The 18,557-nt window shown below is 45.1% G+C and overlaps 1 protein-coding gene across 1 annotated transcript; it reads left to right on the top strand.

The window, feature by feature from the left end:
- The first annotated feature begins 2,018 nt into the window (after positions 1–2,018).
- Positions 2,019–8,781, top strand: COMMD4 (COMM domain containing 4). Its single transcript, XM_044662830.1, has 8 exons — positions 2,019–2,078; positions 3,757–3,828; positions 4,504–4,569; positions 5,288–5,327; positions 6,499–6,618; positions 6,815–6,895; positions 7,813–7,989; positions 8,347–8,781. The coding sequence occupies exons 1-8, from the start codon at positions 2,076–2,078 to the stop codon at positions 8,385–8,387; spliced, it is 600 nt and encodes a 199-aa protein (XP_044518765.1). The 5' UTR covers positions 2,019–2,075; the 3' UTR covers positions 8,388–8,781.
- Positions 8,782–18,557: the final 9,776 nt, after the last annotated feature.

Below are 18,557 nucleotides of genomic sequence, written 5' to 3'. Positions count from 1 at the left end.
GAGTTGAGACGTTGAATGACTTGTTACCCAACTCTAAATCCAAAGCAAGACTTCAACTGAGAGCTTCTTGACTCTAAGGCCAGTTCTCAACCCACTAAGTCATGCCTCTTCTCTCATGGTCCATATCCTTCCATCAAGAATTCTCCATTGAGCTAGAGACCTTCTTCTGCATCTTTTAGCCATTCCCTGGTTATCAGCTCTATGCCCAGACATTTTACCCTTTGCTTGGCAATCTGGCTGGCTCCCTACTCTTCATGGCTGTTCCATGACTGTTCCAATGTACAAGTTATCATTGGTAACACTAAGCTCTTACCTGCAAAATCAGTTTCCTATCAAGCGGGGCAAATTCTCTTGAGAAAAATTCCATTCACAGTAACCTTAGAGGAGACTATTGCTTCCAGTGATGGGCAAACTTCTTAAAGAGGGGCCAAAGGAAAGGAAATGCTCATCTGTCAGTCTGTTTCTAAGACAACTCTTTCGGAGTTTCATTGTATGTAGATGATATTGATTTGTAGTTTTCTAAGTCCTATGTGGCCCACAGGGATTGTTTCTGAGTTTGACATCACTAGTGCAGAAGACAGAAGAGGATGAAATCCTGAGGCAAACCTCCTCTGCCAAAGAGGTGACAGTCTTAAAATGCCAAATCAGACAGATATTTCTGGACATGGACAATGTGTGAATTCATTTTGTATGATTATGCATATTTATTTCTGGGGCTCAATTTTTCTTTTTTATTCTGGGGGAGAGAAAATAAGAACTTGTTTTAAAAAAATTAAAGAAAACTGTTGGTAAGGGAACAGGACTGGACTCTAAACTTTCTCTAAGATTCCTTCTGCTGTAAATCTGTGATCTTACACAAGCAGGAGCTGACTACAAGGACAGCCCCTAGGACTAATACTGACCTCAGCACTCCCCTACTTACTAAACTCCTGTGACTAGTTATTGCCTCTAGTGTTTAGCTGTCAGAGTCTTCCATAACCTGGTCCCAGACTCACTTTATTTTCTCCCTTCCTTTCTGTACTAGGAAACTCTTAAGACAGAGAGGCAAGGGCTAGGGAAACAGGGTTAAGTGACTTGCTCAGATCACACAGGTAGGAAGCATATCTGAGCTAGACTGAGCCCAGATCCTCCTCACTCTGGGCCTAGAGCTCTATCCATTGTGCCACCTAGCTGCCCACTCCAAGCTCACCTTTTTTTTTTTTTTTTTTTAAACCCTTAATCTTTCATCTTAGTCTCAAAACTGTATGGTTCCAGGGCAGAAAAGTGGTAAGGGCTAAACAATGGATATCAAGTGACTTGTCCAGGGTCACACAGGTAGGAAATGTCTGAAGCCAAATTTGAACCCAGGATCTCCCATCTCTAGGCTGCGTTTCTATCTACTGAGCCGCCTAGCTGCCCCGTCCAGGGTCACTTCCTCACAATAAATTAGTTCTTTTCCTGCAACCTATGGTCTAGCCAAACTGGGAGGTCCTCTTGTGTCTCCACACTCCCTCTCTCTCTGGGGCAGAACCAATCCAGGGTAAACTCCGGTCATTTTGTATCCTCCGGGTGAGCCCTGCAAAGGTCTGGAGAGTTCATGCTGACGAACGTTTATTAGACACCTTCTGTGTGCCAGAAGTCGCGGCAGGTGCTAAAGGTCCAAAGACAGAAAAAGGAAACAGTCTGCCCGGGAGGAGGAAACAGCAACCAAAGGCTGGAGGCAGTGAAAAGAACTAGCGTCAGTTTCCAGAGGAAGTCCCGGGGCGGGGGAAGAGAGGGAGGGGTGGGGAGGGGAGGGGGAGAGAGGGGAGGGGTCAGGGCCGGCTCCTCCCTGCCGCCTCCCAGCCTGCCTCCCTCTCCGATCTAGGGCCCCTGGGAGGGCGGAGGTGAGCCAGCCCAGCTCGAAACAGCCTCCGAGGCGGTCCTGGGTCAGCTGATCGGCTGGGAGGCTAGTCTTGGGCCCGGCTACGTCACGTGAAGCGCTTCAATATCAGCTGACCCAGTTCCTCTAGGAAGAGAGGAGGAAGAGAGGAGGAGGAGGAGGCGGCTGAGCTGGGGGCGTCGTTGGGCCATCAGGCCAGCGCCCGGCCCGCAACATGGTGAGGGTCTGGGGAGGGCAGGCTGAGGGGTTGGTAGCCTCTGGCTCAGGGCACACTCCCCGCTTTCTTAGTTCCACCCAGGGTCCAGGCCTTGGAAGTCTCTTCCATTCATTCACTCTCCCTGCCCGGTGGGGTATTCCTGGAATATTTGGGGGTGGCTTGGGGTGGGGGTAAAGGAAAAGGCCCCCCCCCCCCGGGAGGCAGGGATTACCCCTAACCCATTCACACTTTTTCTTTACCGATTTTTTTTTTAATTAAAAACCCTTAACTTCTGTCTTAGAATAATAAAGAGAAGTGAGAGCTAGGCAATGGAGGTTAAGTGACTTGTGCAGGGACACACAGCTAAGAAGTCTGAGATCAGATTTGAACCCAGGACTTCCCATCTCAAGGTCTGACCTTCTATCCCCCTAGCCACCTAGTTGCTCCTTAGTAAGTAAGTCCGATAGACCTCCAGACTCCTGTGTAGAAAACTTTAAATTTTTGTAGTTGACCTACTGGGTAATTTCTGCAGCTAGCGACCTGCCAGACACTGTGCAGAGAGTATTGATGCTATATACATACATCAAGTGCATCATCATCATCATCATTATTACAATTTGGAGATCCAGCTTATCTAGTAAGCAAAGGAAATACAAATATCTTAGAAAGAAATTAGAAAGGGGGCAACTAGATGTCTCAGTGGATAGAGAGCCAAGCCTGGAGATCGGAGGTCCTGGGTTCAAATGTGGCCTCACTTTTCAGCTTTGTGACCCTGGGCAAGTCACTTAACCCCCATTGCCTAGTCCTTACTAGGCTTCTGCCTTGGAACCAATAACTGATTCTAAGGCATAAAGTAAGAGTTAAAAAAAATCAGGAAAAAATTTTAAGATGACTCAGGAGGGGGATGGAAAAGCTGAGACTATACTTCAATTGGGGGCCTGATCTCTCAGTTACTAGGTGACTCTCTTTCAACCCTGAGTTTCTCCAATTCTGGGATGGGATCTTTGTGGAGATCTGGAAGGAAATACTATTTGCTATTATTCTTCAAGAGAGGGAAGAGGCCAGGCCACCCTCGTGGGTCCTCAGCTCTGAATATCTTGGGGGAACTTCAAGGATAGCCTCCACCATGCCTGGGCTGAGGGAGAGAGATCAGAGGAGGCCCCAGAGGGGCCAGTTCTCAGTGTCATCCAGCCTAGAGAAGAAGGGAGCCATCTCCCTTTTCTTTCTCTCTAGGCTTCATTTTCTTCATCTTTAGAAAGTAGAGTAATAATGTTAAGTGCTTTGCAGATCTTAAAGCATACTATAAACACCAGTCATCATCATCATCATCATCATCATCATCATCATCATCATCATCATCATTATTATTGTTAAAGTTCTTGTCCTTAAATCAGTGAGCTGATGATCCCATCCCCTCTCTCAGGCTGGGACCATGCTGCTGTTATTTAAGGCAACTGAGCCCCCCCCCCCCCAACTCCCCAACAAGGGAGAAGAATTCCCATGTGCTCCTTTTGGTCACCTCCCCTACTTGCTCCTAAATGAGGATTTCCTGAAGTTTCACATCCCTGATTTTTGTCTAGTGCCTGGCCTTCTGGCCCCATAAAGTCAGGAGAGACCTGCCCCATCCCCCTGTAGCATATCACTGCCTTCAGCCTTCCCTTCTCCTCTCTGAAGAGACCTGTGGTTCTCCCTTTTCCAGAGGTTCCGGTTCTGTGGTGACCTGGACTGTCCAGATTGGGTCCTAGCAGAGATCAGCACATTGGCCAAGATTGTTGAGTATTTCAGCTAGATCCTGTGTTTGGGGAGGAAGAGGGAAGCTTGAGGGTGTGGAGGGGAAGGATGTGGGTGTCATATTCCCTCTCCCAGTGTGGGGTGGGGTGACAGGATTCCGGGGTCCCTGACACCTCAAATGCACTCCCTCCTTACTCCGACCCAGAAGCCCTCTCTTCTGTGTCGTCGCAGCTCATTTGTGCCTTCAATGTGAATCTTTCCTGATCCCCCAATCACTAGTGCCTCCCACCCAAATGACCTTGTATTTAACTACCTGGCATTGATTTGGAGTTTTTCTCTTAATATTTATTCTGTATATACTTATATACGTCCTCATTGGTTGTCTCCCTATGAGAACGGAAGCACCTGGAGAGCAGGGACTGTTTCATTCGTCATATTCTCAGTTCCTAGCACAGTGCCTGGAACTTGTGACTCGTTAATTGGTTATATGTTATATTATTATACTAATCAGTTGATTATACTGACAAACAAGTCAGTTAACAGCCCCTGAACCTTAGATTCTTTATAAAATGGGGACGCCCCTCGTCTCTGCCCCCAGACGGTTATGAGAATCCAGTGAGGTGGTGCCTGCAGAGTGTTTTATGAACCAGGAAGGGCAGAATAAAGCTCCCTAATCAGGAGAATGCCAGATGACTCGTCTCTGTTTCCTCTACAGTCTTCCGTCAAGCTGAAGCTGATCTGCAGCCAGGTTCTGAAGGACCTTCTGGGGCAGGGGATTGACGTGAGTCAGCCTCCATCTTGGGTCCCGAGGTCCATTCTCCTAGATGGGCAGGGGTGGCGGAGGGGACGTTCTGAAGCCTTCCCTGGGTCGGCGGGGTCAGTGCCTCTCGGTTCCATGCCCTTCAGATCCTCTGGGCAGCCCTGAGCCCTCCTAGTGAATCCAGGAAGCAGGGGATAGAGCGGACTTCTCAAGGGAAAGAGTCCAGAAGACAGATTGGTAGAAACGGGATTGAAGCAGGCCGAATCCAGCTCTCACTGGGGAGACTGAACAGTAACTCAGGAAAAACTGGCAAATGCTGCCCATCAGGGCCTGATTTATTATATTACTGATTGCCCAGGCTTAAGGAAGTGATGGAGAAAATATTTAATAATGCAGATTAAGCTAAAAGTATCTTATGGATGCATTTTTTGGTTGAACAAGTTGTTTTTTGTTGTTTTGTTTTTAAGCCCTCACCTTCTATCTTAGAATCAATGCTAAGGATTGGCTTCAAGGCAGAAGAGTGGTAAGGGCTAGGCAATGGGGGTTAAGTGACTTGCCCAGGGTCACACAGCTAGGAAGTGGTTGAGGCCAGATTTGAAGCCAGCTCCTCCTGTCTCCGGGCCTGGCTCTCAATCCACTGAACCGCCCAGCTGCCCCTAGTGAACAAGTTATTGAAGTTCACCCCTGAGTGGGATGGAAGATGGGACTCAGGGTCATGATAGGGTCTCTTTTCTTGCAGTTTGAGAAAATTCTGAAACTTACAGCCGATGCCAAGTTTGGTGAGTCTGGATGCCACCCCCAGGTTCATTGCTAGTTAGCCGTGTCATCTGCATGCTCCGGCACTGAAGCTGCCTCCTCCCAGAAGCCTTCCCTGACCACCTCAGCCATTAGCACCCACATTTGGTTTCTTTTATAAGGACAGTACTCTTCACACTACCTATGCTAGAGAAGCGAAGTTCACATTACAGTGATCAGTCAAAAGGCACTCATTAAACTCTTACTGTATGCCAAATGCTGTGCTGAGCACTGGAGATGCAAAAATCAGATTCTGCCCTCAAAGCTCACAATCTGCTGGGAGAGACAGCATAGAAACGCTTATGGGCCCCCCTCCCCCCCCCCGATGGAAAGCCATTTATACATTTTCTCTTATCTGAAACATGAGAAGAATGGCTAGAGCCACAGACAGAACATAAGCCCTTGCTCCAGGCAGGTGTGAAATACAAGTCTGCTGAACGACGAGGGTTAAAGGGAGAGGAAGGGGCAAGGATGGGAGGAGGGGGAGACTGTCTGCACCCCAGAAAGCTCCCAGGCTGGCTGCAGAGACAGGACTCGATCAGGATCGATGCAGGAACGATCTGAGAGGGTGAATGATGTGGAAGGAAGAAATGCCCAGCCTGGCCGCCGGACTCCCTGTGACCTCGAAGGAATCCCCAGTTTCTTCATGTGTTAAGTGGGGGTGAGGGAGGGGAGAAGGGTGCTGGAGCCAGGAAGATCTGAGTTCTCTCAGTGACCCTGGACCAGTCATTTCACTTCCGTTTGATTCAGTTTCCTTCTCTGTAAAATGGGGATAATAATAGTACCTACGTCTGAGGATCAAATGAAATAACATTTATAAAGTGCTTAGGACGGTGCCTGGCACGTAGTAGGTGCCACATAAATATTAGCTGTTACTAAAATGGGATAATAACAGCAATTGTCTATCTTCAAATGAGCTATTTCTAAAGTGCTTTGCAAACACTAAGGCGTTCTATGCATGGTGGTACTGTTATCTTTATTACCGTCACCACCATCATGGCAAAAACACCCACAGGTAGGCAGGGGCAGAGTGAGGATTTGAACCCAGCCCTCCAGTGCCTGGGCTAAGCTCGTGGACGTGGGTGTCCCGAGGGCCAGGCCAGGATAGGGGAGGGGAAGATCTCGGCCTCTTTTCCATGTCCTCCCTCCTCCCAGAGTCTGGTGACGTCAAGGCCACCGTCGCGGTGCTCAGTTTTATCATCTCCAGCGCAGCCAAACACAATGTGGACAGCGAGTCCCTCTCCAGTGAGCTACAGCAGCTGGGGCTCCCCAAAGGTATGGGGGTCAGAGTGGGGGGTGTTGGGGGTGCGGGCTTCCATCTCTGCCTGCCTCCCTCCCCAGCCGTGTGAGCCTGTGACTCCCCCTTCCCTGAGGTGGGCAGAGGTGGGGCAGGCGGTCAGCGGCTTCCCCTCTTGGCCCTGCCCGTCCTGGGTCGGTCACTGACTCCCCCGCCGTCCTCACTCTCCTATAGAACACGCCTCCGGATTGTGCCGTTCCTATGAGGAGAAGCAGGGCCCTCTGCAGGAGAGCTTGAGGGGCAGCAGCCTGAGGCGTAAGTCTGATTTGGAGACTGGGCGGACGGCCCGGGGTCAACCCTGGACCCGCCTGCGAGGAGCCGGAGCCGGGGCTCAGGGTCCTGAGTGCGGGACTGTAAGTCAGGAGGACTTGGCTTCAACCCTGCCTCAGAGCGAGTCCGTTCGCCTCTCCTGGCCTCAGTTTCCTCAGCTGTAAAATCAGTGTGTTGGATTCACTGCCTTCCAAGGCTCTTTCCAGCCCTAACTCTAGGATGATTGTGTGTCTGTAGAGAGAGTGACTAATCCAGGCCAAGGACCAACTCTGGACCAGAGCAATAATTGAGATAATTTGGAGATCCAGAGAACTCAGCCCCATGCACAGCTGTGATGTTGGGAAAACCACAGGTCCTGACCCAGGGGACACCCCCACCCTGCCCCCGTGCCACCCAGGTCTAGCTAGGGAGCCGACAGTCACACAGGAAAGCAGAAATAACAGACGGTATGTGCAAGGGACAAATGAGGGCAGTAAAGGAAGAAACATGCTCCCGGGGGGCTGTAATCAAGGAGGGTCTTCCCGGAGGAGGCAGGCCTTGAACCAGGGAATGTTCATCCTGGCGTTTGTCCAGTATGATGTATTGCAGAGCTTTTAGACAGCTTCATTCACTTCTCATCCCTGCCAGGCAAGGTTAGCAGACAGGAATTATTATCCAAAGGAACGGACGCCTCCTGAGGGCAGAGACTTTCATTTTCATCTTTGTAGAGCTTGCCCAGGACATCGCATATAGTAGATGCTTAATCACTTTTCTAATGAATTTTTATCTCCATTTAACAGATAGAATAGTTGGGCTCCAGAAGAGTTTTGTGACTCATTTGAGTCATAGTAAATCTTTGGCAGAGCCGGGACCTCTGGTGGTTCTTGGCGGGGTCTTTTAGTCTCTGCTCTCCTTCCCCGCAGTGAGCAGACTAGAGAGTGTTGGCTGGCGTGTGGACTACACGGTGACCTCCAGCCAGCTCTGCCATGTTCATGAGCCAGAGGTGCACCTGAGGCTGGATGTTCGGCAGGAGCCAGACGGTCCAGCAGAGCCCATCGCCATGACGCTGTCCGTGAAGAAGTTCCAAGTTCTGTTGTCAGGTAAGGGAGAAAGAGATCGGAGACACTTTGGAAATCATAGAATTCCACAGGTTGTCTAGTCCAACCCCCTCATTTTATAGGTGAGGAAACTGAGGCTGAGGGAGGCTGAATGATTTACTCCAGACTTTACTCTGTACTATGCTAATTCCCTCTACAGAATACCCATCTTTGAGTAGCCATCCAGCCTTTGCTTGTAGACATTCACTATAGTGTAACTTACTGCCTCCTAAGCTAGCCTGTTCTCCTTTAAGAAGTTCTAATTGGCACAGTTTACATCAACTATACAATGTACCTCTTTGTGGCTCTGCCCCTCTTCCGAGCTCCTTCCCTTTCTCCCAACCCATCTCTGTCTTTCAGAACTCAAACAAGCACAAGCCTTGATGGGTTCCCTTGGCTGAGAGCTGACTGACATCAAGAAAAGGAAGTCAAGGAGGCTGGCTCAGCTCAGACCTATGTGATCCCTAAACCTCGCTGGGCAGACTCCCTTCAATATTTGGGCTGATGCCCCTTCCCTCTGTCTACAGCACCCATTCAACTCTCTTCCAGGCCTGGATATGTTTGGTCCCCATCTTTCAGAGCTGCTTAGCCCCAAGGAGCTCAGCAAAAGGACCTGGTTGGGTTGAGGATTCCTTAAGGTGCCTTCCTGTCATCTACCCTCACCACCAGCTTGCCCTAGTTTTGTACCTTTTTGTTTTGTTTTTAAATATAAACTCATCTGTAAAATTTTATTTTTCCTAATTTTGTACCTTTTTACTGGGAGTTGGAAGGAATAAATATTGTCATTGAGGCCATGTATATCTTCTTGAGATGCTTCTATCTCTGAAAGTGCCAAGAGAAGATTGTCTGGGAAGACATCACCCATGTAAAAAGAAGAGAGTTGAGACTTGAGACTGGTACCAAGACTCAGTGAGTACCCTTAGGAAGTTGGAGGAGAAAGACCCTACTGTTGGCTGAAGTGCTCAAAGAAGACTTCTCAGAAGAACTGGGCCTTGGAGGCATGGGCAGTGAAGGATGGACAGATCCAGGTGGGTGGAGGGAAGGGCAAGGGCATCATCCCAGATGAGGGAGGTGGCCATGGATCTGGAGTGGACTTGACGAGTTGAAGGTAAGGAGGGAAGCAACCTAACTAGGGCAAAGAGCACAGGTTAAGAAGCTAGGGGTTGAGTTGAAGGACCAGAGGGAGGGTCAGTGAGGGCTCCCACCTCCTCCTTTCTAAAACCACTTTCATACTCAAAAAGAGTCAGTTATTTCTCCTTTCTTAAGCCATCTTCCACCTCTGTTCTCACGTTAGTCTCAAGACAACACTTGGAAGAAGGCAGGACTGTGATGATGCTCCATCTCACCTGCAAAGAAATAGACTCACGAAGGAAATTAGTTACAGAGCGAAGACTCACTTTCTCCTTGAATAACAATTTTCTCAGAAGCCTTTTTAGGTTGGGAAGTTTTATTTTTATTTTTTTTAAACCCTTAACTTCTATGTATTGGCTCATAGGTGGAAGAGTAGTAAAGGGTGGGAAATGGGGGTCAAGTGACTTGCCCAGGGTCACACAGCTGGGAAGTGTCCGAGGCCGGATTTAAACCTAGGACCTCCTGTCTCTAGGCCTGACTCTCAATCCACTGAGCTACCCAGCTGCCCCTCAGAAGCCTTTTTAAAACTGATGAAATGCATTCCTTGAAATAGCCCAGAGAGGGGCAGCTGGGTAGCTCAGTGGATTGAGAGTCAGGCCTAGAGACAGGAGGTCCTAGGTTCAAATCCGGCCTCGGACACTTCCCAGCTGTGTGACCCTGGGCAAGTCCCTTGACCCCCATTGCACACCCTTACCACTCTTCCACATAGGAGCCAATACACAGAAGTTAAGGGCTTAAAAAACAAACAATCAGGCTTCCGGGTTAAGATGGCGGCAGAGTAAGAAGCAGCTCTTAACCTCTCCTGACCGAAACACACAAAACTCCTCAAGGGGACATAAAAACAAGTCCAGACGAACGGAGGAACCCCACAACAGGGCACAGCGTGGAAGGTACGTGGAATCGAGACATTTCCAGGCTAAAAAGGGCTCTCACTCAATCGCGGGCTGAGCAACCGCCCTACCCCCACCCCCTCCACACTCACCTATAGCTCCGAACTGTAAGAATTAAAATTTAGTTATTATAGCTATATATTAAAATTATGTGGCTGCCAGGAATCAACAATTCAGGTTGATTCCGTAATTAAATCAGACCCAAGTCAGCATGGGGTTGAAGAGTTTATTTACAATCAGGAAGGTAAGTAGGGATAAAGAGAAGAAGGAGGTTAGAAGTCTAAATAAATGAAGCTGTAAGCCGCAAGGCCCAACAGCCGGATAGGCAGAGTTTAGAATTGGCCCAGCTAGGCCAAGGAAGCCAGCCTAACTTACCCACGTGACAATACAGAGCATAAGCTGTCTGTGGTCTCAGGAGATGCTTCTTCCTCTAGTTCCAGATGGCAACTGCCCCCACAGGAAGTTCACTCACTTACTTAAAGAGAATGTGTCTTTCATCACTTCCTGTGGTCCACCTCTAATTCAAATGGACAAATGGCAGTTTCTACATTGATTTGGACTGCCAAAAGGGCAGTCCCTTATTCTTGATTTGTTACTTATTGTCACGTGTGGGTAACTCGTCTCCCCTTCCCACTAAGGGAGGTGGGAGTGACATCATTAGCACACCTGGGTTGAGTAGATTTTTGACTATTAATGGGATAGAGCTAATTTCTATTTACACAATCCCCCCTGATGATCATTGGGTGCCTAGTCACCCCAAGTGATCATGTTACACAAACATCTTCTACCACAAAGGTCCTTCTAACTACAATAGTTAGAGATAAGAGGGAAATGGAAAAGAGAGAAAGCAAAACCAATGTTTTGCTAAGTGCGTTGACAAGAAACCAATTGGGGGCAGTCCCCAATCAGCATAACATGTACAATTAAGGTAACTGTTCAAAAACCCATCAGTCCATTCATTAGTACCCAAAGTTCGTTCTGGATCACTTGATGCAACAAAACCCCATCAGTTCAATCAATTGCAACCCAAAGTTCATTCTGGATCTCTTGATTAAACGTAGGTTCTTCAGGCATCTCTCTGCAAACAGTTCATTCTCTGGATTAAGGAATCAGCAAGTTTCTTTCCCTGAGAATTTTCTCAAACAAAACCAAAAATTAATCTTGGATATAATAAAAATACGATTAATCTTGGATTTTATAAAAATACAATCCCCCCTGACGTGGGTATTTAGAAAGAAATACCCAGATCAGCTCAATATATACAGATGAGTCATGGGGTTGTATGAGTAAATTCAAAAGAAAAAAAGAAAGAAAAAATATAAAAAATCAAATAGAAGAAAATTGAAGCTTTTGAAAAAGAACGGTATTAAAATCAAAATCAAAATATCAAAGTTATGTACAAAAAAAAATTTTTTTTTTGAAGAAAACAAAATAAAATTATAACAGGCCCTAGTATTAGGGTCTCATCAATTATAATTTCCATCCTACTAGTCTGTAGGATACAATGCAGTAATACTGCACTTACCCGTTTGCAGCTAAGACTACAGGAAGTTGCCATTCTATAAGAGAGAAAAAAGGACCAGATTTAAATGCAAGGGTAGCGTCTGTCATTCCCTTTACTCTCAGGAGTATATGGGTGAGCCAGATAATAGCCAACCTGTGGTACCTGACTGGCAGTGTAGTTCGGAGAGTCCTACGTCTTAACATATGTTAAGCGTCGCAGCTTCGATTCTTACACTGAGTTCAAGTCCTCAGTGTTGGCGTGGGAGTACCTCAATCCCACCTGTATATGTGTGATCTCTTTAACCTCGTGCTCCTCGGCACTGTGCAGATGTTCTCAGAAATCCCATTGGATTTGTCGGTCGGTCTTCATGACCTTGTGCTTTCCTTAGCACCATTAATGGCTCATGTGTTCCCTTCTCCTGGAATTAGATAGAAGCATTAATCACAGTCCCATAACATTTAACAATATATGGCAAGTTCTTGGAGTCTACACCTTGTGAGTAAGCAGTAATATTACAGCAATTATATATATATTAAAATTATAGCATTGCAAAATAATGAAAAAATTAAGTGATTATATGTACTCAAGTACAAGAAATGAGAAAAAAGAAAAAATATCAATTATTCAATTAAAGATATTAGGTAAATCAATAAGAAAATTAAAATAAAATCAGGGAAAGAATCAAGACAAACCAATGATTCCAAATTAACATCCATGAGTCCATGAACTGTTATCTCCAATGCAGGTAACAGGAAACAGTCAATCAGGTTCAATAGAAGATGCCCTCTTTACATGTGAACAATGAATCCAAGAGTCCTTTTCTCCGATCTTTATAGCTGTTGGGGTGGTTATTAAAATTTCAAACGGGCCATCCCACGAAGGCTGGGTTGCCCCAGTGCGCTGGAAATTCTTTATATACACTTTGTCTCCTGGATTCAGGTCGTGAAGTGAAAAGTCTATTGGTCCTGCTTGTACTGCAGTTCCAGATTCATGGAGTTCACGCAGTCTGTGTTGCAATTCCTGTATATAGGAAGCAATAGAAGTATCTCCTCCTAATAGTGATGTATATGCAGGAGAAAAAGGTTTAGCCTGTATAGGAGGATGTCCAAAAAGCATCTCATATGGTGAGATGTGTAGATCTCCCCTAGGTCTGCTTCTAAGATAAAATAAAGCTAGAGGGAGAATTTCAGGCCATTTTAGATGTGTCTCAGTACATAATTTGCCAATCATGGTCTTAAGTTCTCTGTTCATCCGTTCAACTTGGCCTGAGCTCTGGGGGTGATATGGTACATGGAATTTTGGAGTTATCCCCAGGCATGAATATATTTCAGATAAAACTGAATCAGTAAAGTGACTCCCTCTGTCCGAGTCAATACGTGCAGGCAGACCAAAACGAGGAATGATTTCTTTTAAAAGCACCTTGGCAACAAAGGCTGACGTGGCTCGGGCAGTAGGAAATGCTTCCGGCCACCTGGTCAGTTGATCCACTATGACCAGACAGAATTTATATTGTCCAGCTTTTGGCATTGTTATGAAATCAATTTGTAGGTGCTCAAAAGGTGTGTAAGCCAATGGACGCCCACCAAAAGCCTTGCCACGAAAAGCGTGTTGGTTATATGCTTGGCAAGTAGGGCAAGCTGCACACACTTTAGAGGCTATAGTGGTTATGCCAGGAGCTATCCATACTCTCTTAACAGAGTCCACGATGCCCTGGGTACCAAAATGACCATTTTTATGAATAGATTGGCAAATTTGGCGATAAAAGTGTCTAGGGAGCAGGGGTTTTCCTTCAGAGGACACCCATACTCCATTTATCTGTTTGGCTTTAAATTTCTGCTTCCATTTTGTTATTTCCTTCTCATCATAGGAAAGTGATAAATTTAAGTCATCAGTGGTTGTTAATGTTAAAATTAGTTCAGGCCCTTCTATTGCTGCTAGCTTTGCAGCAATATCTGCCCGATTATTTCCCTTAGAGACAGGGTCAGTGCCACCTGTATGAGCAGAGCAGTGAACTACAGCTAGGGCTTTAGGTAGCTGGAGAGCAGAAAGAACTTCATTAATAATTTTTGCATTAGCTATAGATTTTCCAGCTGAGGTTAAAAATCCTCTCTGGAGCCATAACATACCCACTGCATGACATATTCCAAATGCATATCGAGAATCCGTATAAATTGTAGCCTTTTTATCTTTGGCAATTATACATGCATGTTTTAGAGCCATGAGTTCTGCGGCTTGAGCACTTAGATTTGAGGGCAGTGAAGCTGACCATACAGTGTTAAATTCTGTAACTACAGCAGCTCCAGTGTAGCGTATGCCATCCCTCATAAATGAAGAGCCATCAGTAAATAAAACTAGATCAGGATTCTCTAAAGGAGTGTCCAGGAGATCGTCTCGAGGCTTTTCAGCCATGGACACTAGTGTTTCACAATTATGTAAAGGTTCTTCTGAAACTGGTAAATCTGGAAGTAAGGTGGCTGGGTTAAGGGTTGTACAACGTTTTAAAGTAATATTTTCATTATTTAGCAAGGTTATTTCATACCTTGTAATTCTCTGATCAGAAAATGCCTGTGTTCTATGTCTTAGCAGTAATGCTTCCACTTCATGTGGGCACATAATTGTTAATGGGCATCCCAATACTAGATCAACAGTTTTTGTCACTAACAGAGCTGTGGCAGCTACACCTCTAAGGCATGGTGGTGCACCTGCAGCTATAGGATCTAGCTGAGCTGAATAATAAGCAATTGGACGCTGGTATGGTCCCAAAGTTTGGGTTAAAACACCTGAAGCTACTCCTCTACGCTCATGTACATATAAAGTAAATGGTTTGTTATAATCTGGGATGCCTAGAGCAGGAGCAGACAGAATAGCTTGTTTTAAATTCGATAGAGCTAACTTGTGTTCTGGCTCTAATTTAAGTGGTTCAGGGACTGAATCTTTTGTTAATGCTATAAGGGGTTTAGTAATTTCCCCATAGCAAGGGATCCATTGTCTGCAGAAACCTGTTGCTCCTAGGATTGCTCTTAAGTGTTTTTTAGTGGTAGGATTGCTCAATTTTTGAATATTTTCAATGCGCTTAGGGGATATATGTCGTGCACCAGCTGTCAAGATGAACCCCAAATATTCCACTCTGGGGAGACACCACTGCACTTTTTCTTTTGCTATCTTATGTCCTCTTTTATGTAACTCTAAAAGAAGATGTTTACTATCTTCCTGGCATGTTTCAGCATCAGGTGAAGCCAGGAGCAAGTCATCTACATATTTAATCAATTTACTATTTTTAAATATTATATTTTCTGTATCTTGGCTCAAAATCTGTGCAAAAATACACGGGCTATCACAGAAACCTTGGGGAAGACGGGCCCACGACCACTTAGAATTATTCCAGGTAAAGGCAAATATATGTCTGGAATTCTCATGAATGGGAATTGAGAAAAAGGCTGAGCACAGGTCCACGACCGTAAAGTAAGTGGCTGTGCTGGGAATAGAAGAAATAATTGTATTTGGGTTTGAAACCACTTGGTGTCTCTTTATAACATGATTGTTTATAGCTCTTAGATCCTGAACAAATCTATATTGGGGTTTTCCATCTGGGCCTAATTTCGGCTTCTTGACAGGTAAAATAGGTGTATTATATTCTGACTTGCACGGGATTATTATTCCTTGCTCAATTAGTGAATTTATCACCGGGGTAATTCCCTCAATGGCTTCTTTTGATAAGGGGTACTGAGGAATGGAGGGAGCTGGTCCTCCTTTTGTTCTAATCTGAACAGGTACAGCTGATTTAAGTAGGCCTACATCAGTAGAAGATGTAGCCCATAGAGACTCTGGGATATCATCTGGGATTTTAAAAGTAGGAGGCTCTTTTACTTCCTGCTCTTCTGAAAGAAGTACAGGGAGTAGGTTTAAAGAGTCCTCTGGCAATTCCAGTGACATAGAACCATCTGGATTGCAAATTATTGTGGCTTTAAGTTTACATAATAGATCCCTTCCCAGCAAATTTGTGGGAGATCCAGGCATTAAAAGAAAGGAGTGTTCTATTGATAAAGGTCCAAGGCTTACCACACGAGGAGAAAGTTCTGGGACCTTTTGAGATGTTCCTGATACCCCTACTACGTTTATAGAGCCAATAGAATTACAGTTTACATCTGGTTTGCTCACCAGTACTGATCTTGAAGCCCCAGAATCTAATAAACAATCATAACATGAATTACCCACTTTTAGGGTTACATAAGGTTCCTTACTATTTGGGGGGGAATGTACAGGGATAATAGGCATTAGAACATCCTGATCGGGAAAGTCAAAGGTTTCCCTTTCTGATTCCAAAGCCGTCCCTCCCCCCACGCACCTTCATAAAGATGCTTGGGCTCCATGGGCACCCCCCTGAGGGGCATTAGCACCCTGATTAGTTCGGGGGCGAGCTCCACTTGAGATATACTGTTGTGGGGTCATTTGGTATGAGCTGTCATCATCCCGAGGTTTATTTTTAGCATTTCTATCATGCCTAAAATTGCTATTCCTGGAATCATCATCATTATTATTGCTATTCCTGTTTCTGTTGTTATTCCTATAGTTATCTGTTGGCTGTGTATTATTCCCGAATACTCTTAAAAAAGTCCTACAATCCCTCATCTTATGGCCCTTTTTTTCACAAAAATAACAGAAAACAGGCTGATTGTTAGATTCTTGGAGAGGGGCTATAACCTCTCCTTTATTTTTTAGTTTTGCTTTTAGCATTTTGTTTTCTGCTTTTAAAACATCTATCGAGTCAGTATCATCCTCCTGTTCTTCTTGGCTTCTAAAAACATAAGATGCTGTCTTCCTTAATTCCTCAAGGCCCATTTTATCCCAATTTGGGCAATGAGTCTTAAAATAGTCTTTGACTACTTTGCAGGAATTTTCTACAAATTGTCTACGTACATGTTTTACTTCCCGTTCTACGGTTAAGTCAAAGTCCATATATAGCCTTGCAACCTCAATCAGTCTGTCCATAAAATGGGACGGAGTTTCATCGGCACGCTGTTTAGTTCTTTCGAATTTGCCCCACATGTATCCTGTGTCAGCACAAGCTTTTATAGCTGTTAATAATGCTTGCCTGCCATCATGTAATTTTTTAATATCTGTTGGAGAGTTGTAATTCCATTTTGGATTTGAATGGGGCCAGTTAGGCGAGTCTTTACTTTTTTTACGATTGGCCCGATTAATGATCCTCTCTTTCTCACCATGTGTCAGAATTGCTCCTAAAACATTTTCAACGTCCTGCCAAGTAGGGTCATAAGTATCAAATATATTTTCTAATGTTTTTAAAACTAAAACTGGTTCTTTTTCAAAACTAGGCATATTCTTTTTCAATCCAGCTAAATCATTAGGGCTGAAGGGAGTAAAGTGTCTTACAGATACCAGGTCTCCTTCAGTATTAAAAGTAGGTACTTCTCGTAAAGGAAATAGTGTTGTGCTCTCCTGAATGGCAGGGAATGTATGTCCTGCAGCAATAGCAGCAGCTCTGATTGTCTGTAGGAGGGGCTGAGGGGTGGGTTGGACAGGTTGAGGAGGTGGGAGCAGGACAGGCTGGGGATGGAGTGGTATGGGTTGGGGAGGGGGCGGGATAGGTTGAGGGAAGGGGGCGGGTTGAGGAGGGGGCAGTAGGGGTTGGGGACAGGGGATGGGCCGAGGAGAGGGTGTGTCAGGAGCGCTTTCATAGGAGGAATCCTCAAAGGCAGAACTATTGAGGAATAATTCTCTCTTTTGTTGGAACTTCTTTTTAAACTGTTTCCTCCTTCTTAAATGCTTAGCATGGTTTTTTATATAAGCCAGCAGTTGCTCTTGGCCCTCTTTCATATTTCCCATTTCCTTCTCTATCTTACTAAATCTCTGTGCGTTAGTGTCCTCCAGCTTCTCTATTATATTTCCTATTTCCTTCTCTGGCAGTTTCTTTTGAGAGAAGTAAAGATAAACTATTCTGCCTACTATCAGTATTATCACACTTACTATCACACCTACATACAGTGCATCAAACAATCCTGTAAATGTATTTCCTGGTGCTGCTTTTCCAAAACAAATCAACGTAACAGTCCATACTATGGACTGGAACCAGAGTCTTATAGTTTGAATTCTAGTATATATTTCCTCAGTAATGCTTCGAAACCCCCACATTCTTACTCACAGTAGATATCACTAGTGGGCAAGGCCTTCCTCTTACTAAGGGTTGGGATATAGAACTAGTTGTATTGTTTTGGGTCAAGACTTCCTTTTGTTCCTGCCTGGCTGAGGACAAAGGCTATAGCCTGAGGCTGAGTACTAGAGATAAAGCTCTTTGAGGGTAGCCAGGGCTTTTTTCCTGAGGCAAAAGTTGGGAGTGTCTTTCAAAAGCTAATTTTGGTTCTGGGAGGCTCTATTGGATTATAAAGGTCTGAAGAATTTCTTTTCTTTAAAGTTATGTGCCTTCTACAGTGGGGGGAAAAGAAAAACGGCTTTTTGAATTCTAGCTGGCCCCACCAGGCTTTTGCTTTTTCTAAAGATTTTAAAACTAAAAGTACGGTTTGAAATAGAACAGAGTTTAAGCCTATTTGTAGCCTAAAAAAAATTTACTCTCCCTAATTCTACTAAATAAGTCTAGTGCCTCCTGCTTCTATTTGGCTGCTTTTAAATCTTATTCAGGTGTGCTCCTGGCCTGGCTAGGAGAACTGAGCAGTCCTTCCCAGGTGTGGCCAAGGCCTCCTACTAGGCTTAGTTCTTCCCTTAAGACAAAAGGGCAACCTAGCTAAATTTTCAGGGTCCCCAGGTTTTTTTTTTATCTCACCAATCTAGCAGCTTTATATCGACCGAAGCTCCACGGCGTGCTGTGAGAAGGCTGACTTAAGGATAGGTATAAAGAAGAATTCAAGAAAATTCAGAAAGATTGAGGGAGTTCGAGAGACCGAGTGGTCAGCCAAAAAATGTAAGAATTAAAATTTAGTTATTAGCTATATATTAAAATTATGTGGCCGCCAGGAATCAACAATTCAGGTTGATTCCGTAATTAAATCAGACCCAAGTCAGCATCGGGTTGA

The sequence above is a fragment of the Gracilinanus agilis genome, chromosome 2 (assembly GCF_016433145.1).
Source record: "Gracilinanus agilis isolate LMUSP501 chromosome 2, AgileGrace, whole genome shotgun sequence".
NCBI classification, from domain to species: Eukaryota; Metazoa; Chordata; class Mammalia; order Didelphimorphia; family Didelphidae; genus Gracilinanus; species Gracilinanus agilis.
The sequence above is the reverse complement of the archived record's forward strand: the minus strand, read 5'-3'. Positions and strand labels throughout refer to the sequence as shown.